Below are 20001 nucleotides of genomic sequence, written 5' to 3'. Positions count from 1 at the left end.
GTGGGGTTAGAGCATGCAACCTATCTCATACAAGATTTTGGTCTTAACCACTAGTTCAAGACGTCATTGGATTTTAAGTCGTTATTGTAGTCGTTATTGTCTGCACAAGTGGTTGTTATAACTTGCAAGTTCGAGTATAAACTGAAGGTTTGGTGGTAAATCATGGGCGTAAAAGAGGATGCAATCCCTATTTATTTGATTTGCAGAAAGATCTGGTGAACTCATCCGAGAAAGAGGATGCAAACCCTTAGTTTGAGACATTTTATGAGCTGAAGAATCTGAGAACTATGATAAATCAATTAATGCTCTGTTATAAATGAAATTACAATCTTTTCACCAAAAAAACCCAAATGAAATTACAATTTGTTGAATCAAGTGAGCCAAAAACATTAGCAACCTCCTTCAATAGAATAATGGGCGAAAACATAAACTGATCATTAAAATCTGTGATTTTGATGTACATATAACAGAGTAACAGGAAAAGAAAAAGAAAAAAAATATCAAAGCAGAAAATTGAGCAGCAGGATTTTGGAGAAGTAAAAATGAGTATCATATGTATATACGGTGCACTCTCTCTGTACTCGATATTATTTATAGTGCTGCCATCATTGTTTGCCTTGCAGCCTGCTTTCTCATCTCTGCAGCTTTGCCACTTCCGCGGAAATACATGTAAACTTGCTGCAAAGCAAAGTGATATGGAGGGGGTGAATTCAAAGGAACAGACATGAGAGAAAGATAGGTGACAAAGTTAATGTTAAACTGAGCAATAACGCACCTGAATGACCCAAATGCTAAGCAGCACTTCAAGGACGAAGAACCCAAATCCAACAAGGTATAAAGTCTATAGTAAAAAACAAAGCCACAAGCCAAAAAAGGACAGGAAAGTTAGAACCTATATTCCCCTTAAGGAAATATTGGTATTTACTATCTTAAAAATATACCACTTTTGTATTAACTATCTTATGAAAATTTATTACTCCCTCCATCCCGGAATACTCGACCAGGTTTGACCGGCACAGAGTTTAAGGGGCTTGAATTGACTTATTTAATTTAATAGGTAATAGTTGATAGTGGGGTATTATTTTAATGTAGTTAGTGGGAGGTGGGTTAAGAGGTGGGAGGTGGGTTAAGAGGTGGGGTTGAATTTTTAATTATTTTTTGTATGGAGTAGGGGGTAGGTGGGTTAATAGGGGTGGAGTGAGAAATAATATAATATTGTTAGAATATTTCCATTTTTAGAAACAAGTCAAGTATTAAGGGACGGCCCGATAAGGAAAACAGGTCAAGTATTCAGGGACGGATGGAGTATAATTTATTACCTTAAATCATGTTTTTCTTTTGAAATCAATACCACTTTACGGTTTTCTCATTTTAAAATAAGGTATCTCTTTCGTTTCCCAATCGTTTAAAGTGATTCAAAGTTATTCTTCTCCATTTTCTGTAAGGATTTCTTAAAGAACGGTATTTCAAAACAACTCGTTTGATACTTCACAAGTATTTCAAAAACAGTCTCTACGGAATGGGAGACTCTTTGAGGCAATGGGGTAATGATAATGAAGTCTCTAGTCTCTACGGAATCCTTAAACATAAAGGAGGAGAATGGACTTTGAATCACTTAAAACGATTAAAAAACAAAAGAGATATCTGAATTTTAAAATGAAAAAACCGTAAAGTGGTAGTGATTCCAAAACAAAAACATATTTTAAGGTAGTAAATTCAATAAAAAAAATTATGAAGTAGTTAATACAAAAGTGGTGTATTTTTAAGGTAGTTAATACCAAACAGTCCTCCCTTTACTATGACCAATCTATCGAAAATGTGCCAGATTCTGTAAATGCAACTTTCATTTATGCACTAAATTCTGTTTCTGATTAAAGCCCCTTCAATGGCTTCAAATTAAAACAAATATCATGGACGTGAGAGCGTGTGATCTGCACTATGAACATATAATTACTTGTTTTATGCTTAAAAAAATTGTTTAGTGATTTCTTTATCTAAATTACTAGTGATTCTACCGTGTTTAGACATCCGAGACATTTTCCCATTTTCTGAAACAAATACTGCATCCATGATTTTTTATCTTCCTACTTACTGTGGCAACATAAAACTAAGGAAATAAAAGAGGTGTAGAAAGAAAAAGATTTTTAGTCATTGTATTGTTAAAGAGTATAAGTATAAAAGAGAGAATTCTCATTGCCATAAAAGGAATAAAGGTAAATTACGAGATACAAGTTCTTAAATAAATAAAAAAGAGCACCCCCCCATAACAGGAAGTTGGAAGACAAGAATAAACAAACAAAAAAATACGAAGGAAGTAGGTTGTAAGATCAATATACAACTTGACCTGGGATGGGGGAAGATAGGATAAAAACTTGATCACTGTAAGAACGCGTTTAATATTTTACGGAGCTTTTCTTTAATATCCCCTCCAAGGACGGCTATTGTTTGCAAGGACCGTTAGTAGGATTTTCAGGTAATCAACTACTTGTCAAAGCTGATCTTGTTTCTCATTTTCTTTTAAGATAGGAATTGGTTTTTATCTTTGTAAATGTTCTGGTATTGTTAGTCTCAAGCTAGTGTTAGCCTGTTTAGTTGCTCCAATAGCTTGGCCCTTGGCTTATAATGGGGGTCCTTCCTAGAAGGTTTTCCCTAAAGCCTTGTTTCTAGGTTATAAATGGTTTACAGTTTTTAAATACAACTACTTTTTGCTTGCTTGGCAAAAAAATGAACAATGCAAAAACATGTGTATACGACATGGTGTCGAGTCAATTGCTAACAAAAGGATTTTGCGTGGAACCTTTTGCAAAAGGCAGTACCTATGAGTTAATAGTATAGAATAATACTCCCTCCGTTTTGAAATAATAGGGACACTTACACGTTTCACAACAACAAGATAAATGATTGAAATGTTGAGAAAAAGTGTGGGAAAAGTGGAATAAGAAAAAAAAAATAAAAAAAATAAAGTTCAGTGGGGTGGTGTAAGAAAAGAAGAATAAAAAATAGATTGAGTGGAAAAAATAGAATATAAAAAATAGATTGAGTGAAATGTTGTAAGCAAGGTGGGAAAAAGAAGGGTACGAATGCATTAAAAATATGGTGGGTCATCCATCCAAAAATAGAATAAAGTAGAGTGTACCGATTAATTTGAAACACATATTTATGGAAACCGTCCCCATTATTTCGAAACGGACGTACTCCCTCCGTCCCTTTTGTTTTTTACATTTTGTATCATGCACACGATTTAACATAATTAATGAGGACAAAAATTCTTTTTTTTATTTATTTTAAATGTAAAACACTCCATTCATTAATCATGTTTGCACTTTATCCAAAAATCATTTGTTTGTCTTTCTAGATAAAGTGAAAACAAATTTTATTCTTTATTAAAAAAAATTAAGCAAAATAGGACTTAAATCCACTACTAATCTAACAACCAATAAGATTTCTTTATTTATGTTTTGAACCAATTAAGGAAAGTAGACACACTGCTATATAAAAAGAAAGATTCTCAATGTAAAGAACAAAACGAGTCACTCTAAACAGAATACGTAAAGAACAAAAAGTGACGGAGTAGTAGATAGTAGCCATAGGCCATAGCTACTGAGTTAAGAGGTGATATTACTAGTTTATGTGACTTTTTGAACATCTTAAAACAAACAAGTTGTAATTAAGGCAATTTATTATACCACAAGCAAAAAATAGCAACATAATGAGATTCTAAAAGTACAACTTACCCCGATAATAGCATTTTCAGATAAAACATCTATAGCAGGCAAGATCCCCCTGTTTATACACCATAGGAGACAAGCATGAAAAGACAATAGTTAAGTGTCAACAAGTACAAATTCTTGGATTAACTTCAGAAACAAATTTATCACATATTTTTGTACAACCAGCCAAATGTAGTTTCCAGATGCACCTATTATAAGGTAAGAAGTGAAGATCATTTGATTCCCCAGTAATTTTAATTCATTAAATATTAGGAAAAATTGCAAGTTACGACCTACATCTTTAAAAGTTGTGAACTACTACCTACATCTTTAATTATTGATGCGAATTACTACCTACGTACTTGTCATTTAATCTACTTTCTCACCAATTAGTCAACTAATACCATCATAATCACTCTATATTAATTATTTTAATTAATTAATTAAAATATAGAATCACCCAAAACTAAAATTATTAAGCGTAAAATTATTAAGCTTAATTTGGCCAAGCTTCAAGAGCAGAGAAGCGTGAAATTATTAAGCATAATTTGAGCAATTTGGCTAAGCTTCAATCCCTTTTCCTCTTCAGGAACCAGCTTACTGGGTTGATTCCTTCACAGTTCAGCAAGTTGGGTTCTCTGCAAAGCTTGGATCTTTCTGACAATCAACTTTCTGGTAAAATCAGAGAATTTCTCAGAGTTAAAGAATCTCACTTTGCTTAGTCTTTTTCAAAATGAATTGAGTGGTCCGCAAGCCATAGCAGATCTCCCTATGTTGGATAATTTACTACTTTGGAACAATTATTTCTCTGGGTTGCTTCCAAATAGCTTGGGGGTCAAATCAAACCTGAAATTGGTGGATGTTTCAACCAACATGTCTTTGTGTTAATAGCATACTCTCTAAGCTTATACTATTCTCTAATTACTTTACTGGTGAGTTCCTTTTTTTTTCTCTCCGATTGTTCATCTCTTGTGCGAATTCGCTTTGAAACTAGATAATTCACTTTCAGGTCTCAAATTGACAAGTTAACTCGAGCAGAAGGGAAGAAGAGAATTGAAAAGCGGAATTGAAGAGCATAATTCAAGAGCAGAGAAGTGTTCTTAGACAAGATGAACACAGAGAGGAAGAATGGGAAGAACACATAATTGGGTCTTTTTTTTTGTTTTCTTTTGGATGAGTTAATTTTTTAATTTGTGGGTTTTTTTTAGTTTTAGGTGATTTTATATTTTAATTAATTAATATATAATTAGAGTGGTTATGATGGTATTAGTTGATTAACTAGTGAGAAAATAGATTAAATGACAAGTAGTAATTGGCATCAATAATTGAAGATGTAGGTAGTAATTCACAACTTTTAAAGATACAAACTCTCAAATAAGCTAGGTAGTAATTTGAAAATTTTCCTACATATTATGTTGTTAAATATTACTCCTCATAAAAGGATAACCATACTGAAGATAGATCTCGGACAAATATGACCATTGAAGCAAAAAAGGAGAAGTGAAAGGTCCTAAGTCCTATGACAAGAAATGCAGAGTAAATAGAACCATGATTACAATTAAAGAATAGACCACAGAAGATTTAATGGTCCTATGTACGTGCCTAACATCAGACCATTGAAGCTGAGCCACTCAAGCTCTTTAAACGAGATGCTTCCACAAGTATGACACATACGGTGAGCTTGATCAACTTCAATGAAGAATCAAAATGGCTTGTAGACTTAAAACTATTCAAGCGGACTGCTGTGTTAACAACCTTAAATACAGGATGATGTCAGTCTAACCTTAGATAATAGGCCATCAGAGTAGAAGTATGAAGAAAATATGCAACTACTGATCCACCCTACCCAAAAAAGGCCCTAACAAACAACACTAAAGACGAATTCCACTTCTTCTTGATTTACAAAGACAAAAAACAGTAGCACAATATATCATTCATAAACGCGTAAAGGAAGCTTACGTAAGAGATCTTCCCTCAAAGACAATAGGTGGAGCAACTGCAGCCAAAATGCAAAAGCCTATGTGAACCTGCAAAGAGAAGACAAAGCATCAGTAGCAACTTAGCATACCAACAATAAATTACCCTTCCGTGTAATAAGCAATTGCTTCTTACTGAATAGGCAATGAAAAACCATCCAAACTTCAAAGCGCTGTCTGTCCTGTTAAAAATAAACAGAAGACCAGTCACGTAATTTTCCAATTTAGATCATGCATACTAATGTCTCAAAACTCAAAATGCTATGTGTGATTTCCATCTAAAAGTTATAACATATGAAGTAGAAAACAAGATTCTTGCATAATATTATCTTCGTTTCCAGCTCAAAGTGCAAGGCAAATTGGCAATAAAATCTATTTTACAATGTGATGCTTTGGATGTGTTTTATTCAAGTTATTTTGATTTATTTCAGACAATATATATAAGATAAGTAAATATAAGTTCAAATTATTTCATAAAGTTTAAAATAAGCTCCAATAAGTTACAACAATTTCAATTCGCAACTACATTAAGTTCCAATACGTACAAAGAAGCTTCAACAAGCAAAATAGACAAGTACGTTTTACGGTGTGTTTCGATGCGGTACGAGTACGGGTACACAATTCGCTACCTAATTATGTTAAATTAGTCGGTTCCACAATACTAATGCATAGTACGTAATATGTGTACTCGGTACGTAGTTCCCTTCCCTCCCTTTCTTTCCATTTCCTCATAGCCAAACATAGTGTTAGTATCAGTGGGTTCGGCTGAAGCCATACTAAAACCCAAAAAATATGCTAAGTATTTTATAAAAGAAAACAGTTACTTAGAGGGATGTAAAAGCGCGTTCAGATCAGTAAATGATTGCCGCCTCAGTGGTTGAACCCCCAAGATATCATATGGGAGGTTGGGAGTTCGAAACTCCATTCTGCCCATTTTGCCTTTCCACGTTTTCCGCTTTTTACTTTTACAAACAGAAAGACCAAACCATAACCTCTTGGGCTCGTTCCCTCACACATATCAGTTTCATGCCTTAACATTATCTTAAACAATAATTCATAGTATTCAATTAAATCCATAAGGTTAACCAATATCTTGGAAAAAAATACGCAAAAACAGCGGACTGGGATTCAATACCATAGTCGTAAATCCAAATTAGAAACAAAATATGCTAGTACATCGTGACAAATATTGAGTTTACAATCAAACTTATCATTCTTTTTGTTGCAAAAATTTGGAAAAGTTAAATAGAAAAACTTAAAGGTAAAGAAAAAAAAGAAGGGAAAAAACCCAAAATATAGTAATGCGTGACTGGGATTCGAACCCACAATCCCAGCGGGTGAGCAAATCCCGGAGGACCACTGAGACAAGACCATTACATTGCATTTAAACTGCACTATACTCTATATAACAATTTTATTTCACAAATAAGGATGGGGTACGTGCCCCACCATGCACAATGTTGGGTCAGCCCCTGCCCTCAATTTCAGTTTAAATGTTACACTTTGCTTTTCACAAAACCAAGATAATTATTGGAAAGTAAGTGAAAGCATGGATTGTTGTAAGGAAAAAATGATAAAGTTATGTAAGTAGGTGAATGTTGTAAGGAAAAAATAATAAAGTAATGGAGTGTTGTAATGAAAGAATAATAAAGTAATGTAAAGTCGAGCAAAAGTGGAGAAAGAAGTAATAACATAATGTGGGTCATGTGTCCGAAAATGGAATAAAACAAAGTGTAAACATTAATTGGAAACACCCATTTATGGAAACTATAACCAAACTGACGGGGGGAGTAAAAACTTGAGAATTGGGACTACAGGTTATATATTGGTCGAAGTCAGCATAACATATATGTAGTAACTGCACAGGGCTCGCAAAAAGTTTGAGACGGCCCTGCCAGTGTGGTAAAGTTTTTATAACACCCACCATCTCAAATTGAATGTCTACTTTCTTAAGGAAATGCGGTTGAGACAAACTTGAATGCAAGGTAGACATAGGATGGTAAAATACTCCCTAACGGTTTCCATTGAATTTTGGGTAGTTAAAAAACTTAATTTAAATATAGTGCACAAGTAACTGAAAGAGGTTGATCTACAATAAAACAAAGAGTCAAAGCTTGAAAGACATGGTAGAAAACAAAGTCTTACTCTTACATCAAGCAAGAATGCATGATATTTACTGGAAAATACAGAGTATGGTCATTCTTTTACCTCATAGCGCGATACAGAGGACGATACCAGAAGACATAAGCCCCTGGAACTCCAGATATAAAATAGATGATCGCTAGGAGCCAAATTTTCACTCCTGGAACAAAATATATGAAAAAGAAGCAAAGCAAATGTAAATGCATGTCAAGAATTGAGATACCAAATGCATAAGCCCATATACACACACACACACCTTCCCCTTTGATCCAAGCAATAGTGACAGCCACAAAATTCCATAAAAGGCAGAATACAAGTCCTGCATAAACTCAATCAAGTAATTACACTAAGAAACATAAAGTCACAAAACAATATTTCCTTAAGATAATAATTTTTTAGCAATAATGTAAAAGGCTGAAGAAGCAACTCTGTTTCAGCAGAAAATGGCATTGGCACCATGAAAACAACCTCATCCTAATAGTGACCGACATTAAGTATTATCCATATAATAAAATAAAAAAGATAGCAACCAGTGATATGGGCATCAACGCACATAAAATAGATTTCATCCCAGCTTCTATTAGTATTGCTTACCAACACAACAATTATACTTCCTCCGTTCCCTAAATATTGCACCATTTGGTTTTTACACTATCCACACTAGACCTTTGGCCATGTTTTGTCATTCAAACGTAAGAAAAATTGTAGTCATGTGAGATCTTGTTAGATTCATATCGGATATATATTTTCTAAATTTCAAGTTTTCTTAAGTTTTTACTAATACATAATTCAAGATATTACTCCCTCCGTCCCTTAATACTCGCACCAATTTCCTTTTCAAGACGTCCCTTAATACTTGCACCGCTTCTATAAATGGAATTTTTTACCAATATTATATTATTTCTCACACTTACCTACTAACCCACCTACACCCCTACTCCCTACAAAAAATTATTTAAAAATTCAAATCCCCCACTCACCACTCTCCACCCCTTACACATTTCCCACTAACTATATTAAAAAAATACCCCACTATCAACTAACACCCATTAAATTAATAAGTCAATTCAAGTGTCTTAAACTCCGCACCGGTCAAACCGGTGCGAGTATTAAGGGACGGAGGGAGTAAGAGTCAAAGTCATGTGTTGGAGAGCTTAAAGTCAACCAAGGTGCAATATTTAAGGAACTCATGAAGTATTTTATGTTAAGAATTCCAATCATCGTTACCTATTAATTGGAATTTGAGCAATATTAGGTGAGGTCCTTGCCTTGCAGCCTAAACCAAAACAAAGAATGCACTTTATGCATAAAAAGCTGAGAAAGATATTTTGGAGGATTAGTTGTCGTTTGGTAGCTAGCAATAAATGCAGTAATATGAATGAATTTAAGTGTAACTTGGCAAGGAAAGTAACATCATAATGTTTATTAACTGCACAGGGCAATTAAAAACAAAGTTAAAAACTCATGCAACTAAAAACAAAGTTAAAAACAATACAATTCAATCAACCATATTGTTTCACTTATAGTCTATTGCAATAATGCTAGCTGGATGGACGGATAACAAAAACAGAAAATCCCTCAAAAATAGAATTATTTTAAAAGCATCACTTGCGTCTTAACATTTCATAGCTAATAAAAGTTACATATAATCCATGAGACACAACCCAATAAAGCAATGCAGCACTAGAGCAACAAGCCAAGTATATAGTGGCAGCAATATATGTGAATCGGAATTTTATTAAATCCTGACATACCAAGATATGTTGAAAATGCAACATACTGCAACTTCTGCAGATGAACAGGTATCTCATTTGCAATGTCATGATGAATAATAGGGAGAAAGGGAGGCCAGTTCTTCTCTTCTATCACAATCCCAGCTGCAAAGAAAAGAATGATTGTAAATCAGATGCCAATGCCAATACATGATACCTTGCTCGTGACATCCATGTAAATGAAGAGCATAACTACCACGAGAGATAGCATCTTCCCTCCTCTTCAAATCCTGCATCCAAGAAGATCAATAAAAGATTCACCGAGTAGTATTGAACACATAGTTGTAATTTAGAAATAGCATGACAACTGTTCAAGTCCTCAAGATTGTTGCTATTAGGAAAATCAGTTTTCCAGGTATGCACTTTGGCAGAGAAAACATGGTTGGAAGATACAGGAAACAAGAAACAGGGAAATCATCTCCATCTAGTAGATATGTGTGATCATGACATCGTTTTTGCTAACCTTTGAAAGTCATTACTGCTCATATAAAAAATGTTCTTAAACTTCTGGACTATGAAAGTGGAATACCTGTTCCTTTTTCCTCAGTTCAGCCTCCTTAGCTTGCAGTTCCTTCTCTTTGCTCTTCAAATCCTAAAACGACAAGATACAAACCAATAGCAAATTAGCAACCTACAACACCTAGAATTAAAAACAATAGCTGTTTCACAATCTTAACAAACTTGGTTATACCCTTCCATTCTCGAGAGGAATGTCAACTGTTGCACCACGATTGTAATCAGCACGTTCTGATGGAAGTGGTGAAAGTATAGTGTTTGGAGCAGGAGGAACACTACCAGGATTCTACCATAGAAGATTCAAATTACCAATCAGCACAAAATAATAGTATATTGTAAAATCATCAGAAAATGTCAAAGAAGATCAACAAGAACTGAAGTATATGCAATCTATAAATTCAACAGTACTTGTAAACAGTTTTTATTTCTTAGGTGCACAGCTCACACCAAAACTCGAATAAAAAATATAAAATGGAAAATTGTATGTTGGAGTAATGTCTTTTGTATAAAGCTTCCCGCGTGTTGGTTGTGGCATTGTGTTTTAGCCACGAGTTGGTTGTGGAGCTCTCGGCTTGTCTTGGAGATTTCTTATTATGCGTGGCTGTTGATATCTTCAAGTCATTCCAAACACCTTGTCGTTATTGTCTAATTAATGGATACGCTTGGTATTCAATCTCATTAAATGCCTTTTGCTATTCTCATTTAGTGGGGTTACATTATTTTAATGAGATGAACAAATCTCATTTATTACTCTCATTAAGTAGGGGTTACGATTCATCTAATGAGTCCAGAAAATCACATTTCTTATTGGTCATTAAGTGGGGGTATTCATTTGGTGATTGTTGTTTCTTCCGTTCCAACCTATATATTCTGGTCTTACTCATCGGTGATACTAAAACAATATTCATATCCTTCGTTAGAATTTTATTCTTTTCCTTCCTAATAATGCCCAGGCATAGTTCATGTGACTCCAACTTCTCACCCAAAAGTGTCTTTGTGTGAGAGTGTTGTGTTAACCTTAGGGAACGAAATGACGAATACAATTGAGCATTCCGGTTGCGCCGAATTATCGTTTTCAAGTCAGTGGTTCTAAATTGCCACGGCACACCGATTGTAACCAAATCTTGTCTTGTTCAGTTTTCTTTGTTATAGCCTTGAAAACACTTATTTTACAACATACGGTGTACCTTATTGATACTCAACTATTTAGGATATTTGGACTGCTAATAAGTTGATAATTGTTAATAATATAATGGCAAAAAGTAAATCAACAACATCCATAGATTTTACATAAATTGTACTTCGTATTTTTTTACAGCATTCAATTAGATTCATTTCTGATGGAGCCAAAGATTCATTTGTTATTTTTGCTTTGAGATATAATGGACTATATCAGAATGGCTCTCAACACCTATTCGCTTCCTTTCCATGAACTAGAGGATGATCGTCCAATCCCTTTATCGCTTATGGGTCAATTAAAAACAACCTCTCTGCGATAAGGTTAAGTACGTCCGACCCCTCCTTATCCAGCTTGTTGCGGGAGGCTCTTTGAAGGCAATGGGGAATGATAATGAATGAATGATTTAATTAGATTGTTAAAAAAAAGTTGACAACGAATATATATAAAAAATAATTAGTTGCTTAGTGAATCAACACTAGTGTTCTTTCTCATCTCATCCTATCTCTCTCTTCTTCGGCTAGAGCGAAAGCTCACCAACACGACAAGACAAACTAACACAAACCAGACATCAAAATAGGACGTTAGAGTTAATGGTTTCCAATTAAACAGATTAGCACGACACGAAGAGGAAATGTTGGCTTGTACTCCCTCCGTCCACTTTGGGATGTCCACAAAATCTTCATGTGACTTAAAATGGAAATTTCACCCACTCTACCCATGTGAGTTGGTCTTCGCCACTAACTCTTTTATCTCATTCACTCTCACTCCATATGTCATGTGGGACCTCCCTTTAGTTTTAAAAGTCGTGGGGCGCACCGAGGCGCAAAGGGTCCTTGGAGCCTAGGCGCAAGGGGTGGAGCGAAAGCGCGCCTTTCGTATACAAAGAGCACTTTTAAAACAAAAAATTTAATTTTTCTGTTTTTATTAATCGGTTTTTTCGTGAAATGCCCCCGAGGTTTTACGAAATGCACGAAATACCCTCAAGTTTTCAGAAATATACCAAATACCCCCGAGGTTTTGTACAAATACGCAAAATGCCCTTAATGAGCATTTTCCGTCCATTTCGTTAACTTTCCATTAACTTTAACTCTAATTTATTTATTTATTTTTCCTTTTCTTTATTCCTTTCATTTGACTCTTTCTCCTTCCACCCAACCACTCCAACTCTCTATTGATGTTGTTATCTTCTCCCCGTAGATGCGTCCCGCCCACCTCATTTCCACTGCCACCCCGGCTCATTTCTACCGCCACCCACCTCGCCATTACCTCCACGTACTACCTCGTTTCCACAGTTGCCCACCTCGCCACTACCTCCGCTTTGTTATGACACGCCATCAGGACCAACCTCCAACAACACCAGATCGCCGTCGAAGCTAAAATCATATGCTTCGGGCCGGCATTCCGCTCAAATCCCGTCGGAGGTAATCCAGCATCAAGGAATCAAATCCCTCTTTCTTCCAAAAACTCCCACTTTCTCTCACCTCTCTTCCCTTTTCCCCAATTGCTTCAATTTTCAACACTACACTTATCCAACGACAACACTCCTTCGCAGCAATATCCTCTCCAATTAGGTATAAACATTTTAATTTTCCCCATCATTTTGATCTGTTTGAAATGGTATGTTTGCTTCATTAATAATATTCTCTCCATTTTCTTTGATTTTTGGATTTTAATTTAGCTTAACAGAAAACGTTGTATAAGATAGCCCACTATGTCCTCTTAGAGTTGTTCTGCTGGTTTATTTTTTAGAAATGTGAATGAATATTTGGCTGGTAACTTAGTGGTAAGGAAGTGAATAAAATCGCCGCATCCTCTGTTTGATTTCTAAGAAAATGCAGGGTGAGACGGGTGACATTTGTGAGCTTCATTATCAAATAAATCTAAATATAAGGTATTGTTCGTTCAAAGAGATATTCGTTCAAAGAGACAGGCTAAATCTAAAATTTGAGGAAGAGTTCAATGGAATACTTGTATTAGACATTTTTGAAAATCTAGCTGACAGGCTTTCGTGTTCAAATCTTTCTTTACTGATTTTTTTGAGTTTGGAGTAATCCATTTTGTGGCGAGTGCGACGGTTGCTCGACTTGTTAGGTGGTGGGGGTTTGTAGTGGTGTCGGGTGGAAGGAGTGATGAGGGATGACAGAGGAGGTGGTGGTTGGTGGGAGTGGTGTAGAGTAGAAGAAAGAGAAAAAGGGTGGCCATGGTGGTGAGCTACGCTGCCATGGGGGAAATGCCAGGGAAGAAGGAAGGGGGAGAGAGAAAACAAAAAGAAAAAAGAAATTAGAATAATGTTAAAGGAAATGTTAACAGAATGGACGGAATATGGTCATTACAGGCATTATATGCATTTTTACAAAATTGCAGGGGTATTTAGTGCATCTCTGAAAACTTGAGGGTATTTCGTGCATTTCGTAAAACCTCAGGGGCATTTCATGAAAAAACCGTTTATTAATTGTAAAGAGTTCAAAATCACTTCTTGAAGAACGGTAACAAGGTAAAATTTATAAAAATATAACAAGCATTTTGGGGGAAAGGGTTGGCAGGGGTGCAACTGACACATAAGTAAAAGAGAAGAGAACTACCGAGGGAAGGGGTGGGGCGGGGCCGTGGGTTAGAAAAGTAAAGTAGTTCTTTTAATGTCAGTAAGAGAGAGAGAGTCAACAAGTGGGCATCACCTACTACCTAGATGGCTGACAAACACAATACAAAATGAAAAAGTCTTTTGACCAGCCAAAGTTGTAAAGGGGGTGGAGTAGGGCCAAGGGGTAGTAAGATCACATCACATGGCCTTAAGCTTTTAAAAAAAATCATTGAATCATTGTTTGTTTGTGAGAAATCTAACTAGCACGCCTAACCACAAAAAGCATGCGTTTTTACATTTTGCGCTTCAAAAAAATGCATAAAAGCACGCGCTTTTTTGCGCCTTTTGTATGTTGCCTCGCCTGGCGCTGCAAAAGCGATTTCACGTGCGCCCTAACATGTTTGGCGCCTAGGCAACACCTATGCGCGCTTTTTAAAACTAAGTTTTTTCAAAAAAAATCAACTATTTGTTTGTTAGAAATCCAACTAGCACGCCTCACCCAAAAAAGTGTGTGCCTTTACACTCTGCACTTCAGATAATGCATAAAAGCGCACGCTTTTTTGCACCTATTGCCTGTCTCGAACTGCTGAAGCGATTTCACGTGCACTCTAACACGCTTTGCGCCTAAGCAACGCCAATAGGCGCTTTGTTAAAACAAAAATCCTCCCAGGTCTCTATCAAACGGGCCAGGTTACAATAAATTACTATCGGGTTCAGGAAATTTTGGGTCGGCCAATTTCGGGTTCGGATTGACAATGCTTGTTCATGACCCAGAACCTTCAAGTTTCGGTTGACTCAACCAATTGGAAGATTTAAAACGCGTATAATATTTCATTAATTTTTGTGTAATACATATAACCATTTTAGAAAAAATTACTATAAATAATCCAATCTTTCGATGATAATCTAACATTTGCACCCCATTAACTTTTGGTGCACCCAACAAGTCACCAACCCCATACAACAGGTAATCTATACACATGGCATGCAATCTTCGTTATAAAAAATAAAAAATAAAAACAAAGGGAAAAGAAACTCAAAAATAAGAAAAATTACTAACCGTAAAAGAGTAGGGATATTATTTGGCAAATGCCAAGCACGAATTAGCATTCAAAAAAGAAATTCTCATCTAAGTTGAGCACCCACAACCAATGAACATCAAATTGTGCATTACAATACCTAGATTGCGAAACCCAATCGACGAACAAATTACATCTTACATTATAGCCTAGTGTTTAGAAACTAAATATACAAGGCAAATGTCATAAAACAACAGTATTAGTTTACAATTAATCTAATGTCCATGCGTAATTATTGTTGTTGGGAGCACTTGGGATGAGAATGAAAGAGAGGAAGAGCGGTGAAAGGCGAGGGTTGTGCAATTGTAGACAATTGAAGAGGATAAAGATAAAATGTTGTTGATTGTCGGTTCACGAATTGGAGGAGTAGTGAAAAAGATGTGGGTTGAGATTCCGGTAAATGAGCCATGAAGGAGAGGAAGGAGCCAAAAAAATATATTAAAAAAGTTAATGGGGTGCAAAGGTTGGATTATTAGATAATAATTCAAACGTTGGATTATTAAACGAAAAATCGTCAAATGGTTGGATTATTTAAAACAATTTTTCCTAAAATATATTACCTCTGTTTCTAAATAGAGGCACCATTTTGACTTTTAGTACTATTCACTTATTTTACTTCGACAAAAATTTTCAACTAGTAAAACAAATATTATTATATAAAATGTTATTGGGTTTGTCTCAGTATATTATTTTTAATATTTCAACATTTTATAACTTTAACTAATGCATAATTATAAATATTGATGGTCAAAGTTATGCGTCGGAAAACGTGAAAGTCAAAATTGTGCAACTATTTTGGAACGAATGAATTACAAAATATGCGCACAAAATAACAAAGTATCATACACAAGTTTATGTGAAGTTAAATTCGACCTAATACAGCATATAAGTCACACCATAAATCATATTATACTCAACTATAGTAAAAAAAAATGTGTTTATTGTGCTTAAAATTCCTCATAATCAAAAACAGGTTTGGGTTGTTCGGGTTCAAATAAGATTGAGTTTCAAGTCACAATTTTGTTCAAGACCCGGTAGGCTAGTATTTTCAAGTTGGTTTGGTAACGAGTTTCGAGTCGGATCGATGTTTGACAGGTCTACTCATAGGCCAGGCCCTCGACCACTGACTATCTTTTAATCAATTTGTTTATTCTTATTTCCCCACTACCTATGAAAACTCGCCAACCCAATTAAACTTCTTAATATCCGTGTCCAAACCTAACAAGAAGATATATCAGGACGATTATAAGTGGACGGAGGGAGTATTCAGGTGTTGATGTGTAGCTTTAACATAGCCTTGTAGTAATTAAAAAGGGCTCATTTCTTATTTCTTAATTGGTAATTAACAAATTCCCAAGTGCTTTCAGACTCTTTTGAGTTAAACTCTTTTTATAAACAAAATAATACACTATAATATAGAGAATACCGGAAAAACAACCTATGGGAATGACGTAAAATATTTGTGTCGTTGACAATCTTTTTCACATTCCTATACCTTAACAGTGAAGGAAAAAGTGCGAGTGAAATAAACTATCATGAGAGAGCATGAGTTAGAGAAAATGTTTATACTACCTTTTAGATAATATATTATATACACATGTATGTTATGCATATAATTGTGTTTGTGTCTCACACACGAATAATGAACAACAGCTGAATATTACTAAAGAAAATTGATGAACCTCCAAACATGAACAAGTCAATGCCAAAAGTATCATCAAATGATGTAAGACAGAGCCACTTACAGGCATGTAAAATGCACCTCCACTAAAGGCTGATTGCTTACTTCCTTTTCCTTTAGATTGGTCCTATAATAACATCGTCATCCAGTAAAAATACAGTTTGAAACAGAAAAGGGGGTATGGGCCATATAGCTCTTTCACAAAAGGATATGACACAAAACATATGCTTAGACAATCTAGGATGGACCTAAGTGCCAAATATGCCAGCAAACATCACTAAATAAATTAAGAAATAATATCTACAAAAAAATTTACATTCAAATGCATAAATAAACAATACTACATGTCTACAGCTCTGTTTCTCACCAACTCCAGCTGGTACATACCAAAGCTTCTCAATCAGTATTACATGTACCTTTTTCTTAGATAGTCTAGTTACTATTGTCTACCCACTGCCGGAAAAACAGAAAATATAAATATGGTCAAAGCCACATGTGACCCCAGCAGCTTCATGAATTTATTGGACCTATAAGTAACTTGTAATTACAGCGTCAGTGTTACCATTAACCAACTTCAATTCCTTATCAAAAACATTAATAAACTTAAATTGACAACCAAAGGAATGGGATTTCAAATAATTTGACTGAAAAAAAAAAAAAAAAAAAGTGGAACGTCATTTGTCAAACATGTCTCGGATATCTGAGATGTAAATGCAACTCAAATCAAACTGCAGATCAGAGAAATAAACAAAAGAAGACGTAACTACTTGTCTTGATCAGAGAATAAAGCAAGAGACTAGCCATGTAAGTGATGTAATGCAAACGCTTTGAAGAAAACTACAAATGGATAATTTGTTAGATAAGAAATGTAGAATGCCATATCAAAATTCAGGGTACAATAGCAATATGCAGAGTTACCTAGTAGAATTAGACTCCTTAAGATATCCAATTCATTACCTAAGTTGATATATTAGGCAAAATTACAACTGTTGTGTTATAATTCGCCTTTGTCAATAAATGGTACACGAAAGGGTTAGAGTAGTAGGTAACACTGAAAACATATCATACTATGGTGATCCAATCATTAAACATTTTAACCCAACCAAAACAGTGATGGATCTTTTTGTCATATTTCCCCTGTGTGAGAAAATGGTAAACCCTATTTGGGTATGCATAATATATTAGTGTAAATGTGGCTCGTATAGTCAAGCAGAAGATAATTTTTGGACCTGAAACCTTCTATTTTTTTCCATTAAACTATTAAAGTAGTTACTATGAGTGGCTAGTACTTGAACCAAGAAGCATGATAAATTGACAACACATTATAGATTCGGGAAATCTGGCTCATGTTACCAGGTCATATTTTGTGAAATGACGAAGCAACAGGTGTAATTTATTGGCTTAGGGAAGGAGAGAGAACTTCCTTCCGTGTGCATGTATAGTTGTGCACTGCACAGAAACCCCCCCAACCTCAAAAGATGAATCCTATTCACATGCATATTCTTCTTTCATAGGGGTAATAAAATCAGGAAACCAACCAGACAACATGGGAAGCAGAATCACCAAGCCGTCAAATAGCAAGGAGCCCTTTTCTCACACTAGCATCAAAGGTTTACGCAGCAGAAGCCCTGCCTTTAAGCATACGTAAAATTGTGAATAATAGTATTTTTTACCCCTCCCTAAACATCCATCCTCATTCCCTCTTCTAATGTTACTACCAAAATTAATTACCTTGAAGAAACCGACCTTCATCTCATATAGCATAATTTTCTACTACAACTGTTATCATACGAAAAATGTTTCTGCTATAATTTCACAAATAAAGTTTTCTGTGAGTCTTTCTGGAACAGCCTGCAAGCTACACAATAAATTTCTGGTAAGAGTACGGTTGCCTACATTTAGAAGTCCCTAGAACTTTCCAGCATTCTATACTAGGTCGTTGTAGTTCATTCTTAATTATATGCAGCGTGATTTTAAGTTCACCACCAACCTTTCAGACAATAACAAACAACACCTAGTATTCCAAATATATCCATTGTCAGTCGCACATAGCAAAACCTGATAGTCTCCTGTAACACCAGTGTCCAGAACTTGAATATATCCCAACTTACCTTGTCAGATCATCCAGAAGACAACCATGGCACACCACATTGACCAATCTTCATTTTTTATCTGCTAAAGCAAAAGTCAATAAAACATTTCCCTTCTAAACATGTTCTCCTTATATGTCTTTACAAAAACTATAAACATAAATATACTCCGTATATTGCTACATAATTGGTTAATATCTCTTAACTAAAATCTGCATTAAACGTTGAGTGTAATTAACGCCTAATTTGATTAATAATACTATTTCAATATTGGTTTACAATTGTTCCGCAGGATCTATTCCAACTACGGAAATGACTTCTGGGATAACCTTAACATATTAACCACACTACAAACTGCAATTAGATAAACAAATACCTAAAAACTCACTAATTAATCTTGAAGCTTCTTCCTTAACAATCAGGCTAAACCCGAAACAACCTCCACCAATGCAACGACAATTTAAAGCATCATTCATGATTTGAACAACAAAAACCCCAAAATTCATATCAATGTCATGAATTTCAGAAACCCGTGTAAACCCATACATTGCTGGAAAAAGAAAAGGCGGAAAATTACGAAATCCGCAAAAGATACAATTCTAAATAGATCTCAGCATTTGACAAAAGAAAAAGAAAAAACAACAACGAAGCAGAAAATATGAACAATTCACAACAAAATGAATAATAAATGTGAGAGAATTAACGAAAAGTGGAAATTCAGAAGGATTTTTTTAGAGAGTAAGCTACTAACCGCAAAAGGATTAACATCCTCGTCAAAAGGGTTTCGATCGTACGACATTGAAGCGGAGTTAAATTTGAAGTGATCAGGTCAAAAACTTGAGGTTTGTACAATGTGAGAGAAAATGCGGGAAATCTACAGGAGTTTTCAGGTTCGGTTTTCAGTTTCAGAAAATGGTTTCAACGAACGGTGATGAGAGCGACGACCTTTTGTTTTCTTGCTTTCTTTTTCTTTTCTTTTTTTTCCTTTTTTTTATTTTTTTTACAGATAGTCTTTTACCGCCTACAAATTATTTTTTACCATCTTAAAAACTAAAACTTGTATTTTATCACTAAAAAAAACCTTATAATGTTTTATACATTTATCTGGCTTCTTTATGGGCTCCTTCCCTTTCAAGTACTTGGGTGTCCCTATCTCTACAAGAAAGCTTTCAGTTCATGATTGCGACATTCTTGTCACAAAGTTGGTTGCCCGTGTTGGGGTTTTTTTGTAGTTTCGATGGAGTCGCCACCAAACAAGTTTTTTGGTAACGGTT

General features: G+C 35.1%; 1 protein-coding gene across 1 annotated transcript; it reads right to left on the bottom strand.

Annotated features, from left to right (window-relative positions):
* Positions 1-260: 260 nt before the first annotated feature.
* On the bottom strand, positions 261-19718 carry LOC110791367 (secretory carrier-associated membrane protein 1). Its single transcript, XM_021996117.2, has 13 exons — positions 19479-19718; positions 16702-16764; positions 10292-10402; positions 10130-10192; positions 9797-9830; positions 9583-9705; positions 8085-8147; positions 7895-7988; positions 5823-5868; positions 5670-5737; positions 3735-3783; positions 776-841; positions 261-678 (listed from the first exon to the last, which is right to left on the bottom strand). Exons 1-13 carry the CDS (start codon positions 19524-19526, stop codon positions 592-594), a joined length of 915 nt encoding a protein of 304 aa, XP_021851809.1. The 5' UTR covers positions 19527-19718; the 3' UTR covers positions 261-591.
* Between the last annotated feature and the right edge of the window lie 283 nt (positions 19719-20001).

The sequence above is a fragment of the Spinacia oleracea genome, chromosome 2 (genome assembly GCF_020520425.1).
Source record: "Spinacia oleracea cultivar Varoflay chromosome 2, BTI_SOV_V1, whole genome shotgun sequence".
Classification (NCBI taxonomy): domain Eukaryota; kingdom Viridiplantae; phylum Streptophyta; class Magnoliopsida; order Caryophyllales; family Amaranthaceae; genus Spinacia; species Spinacia oleracea.
The sequence above is the reverse complement of the archived record's forward strand: the minus strand, read 5'-3'. Positions and strand labels throughout refer to the sequence as shown.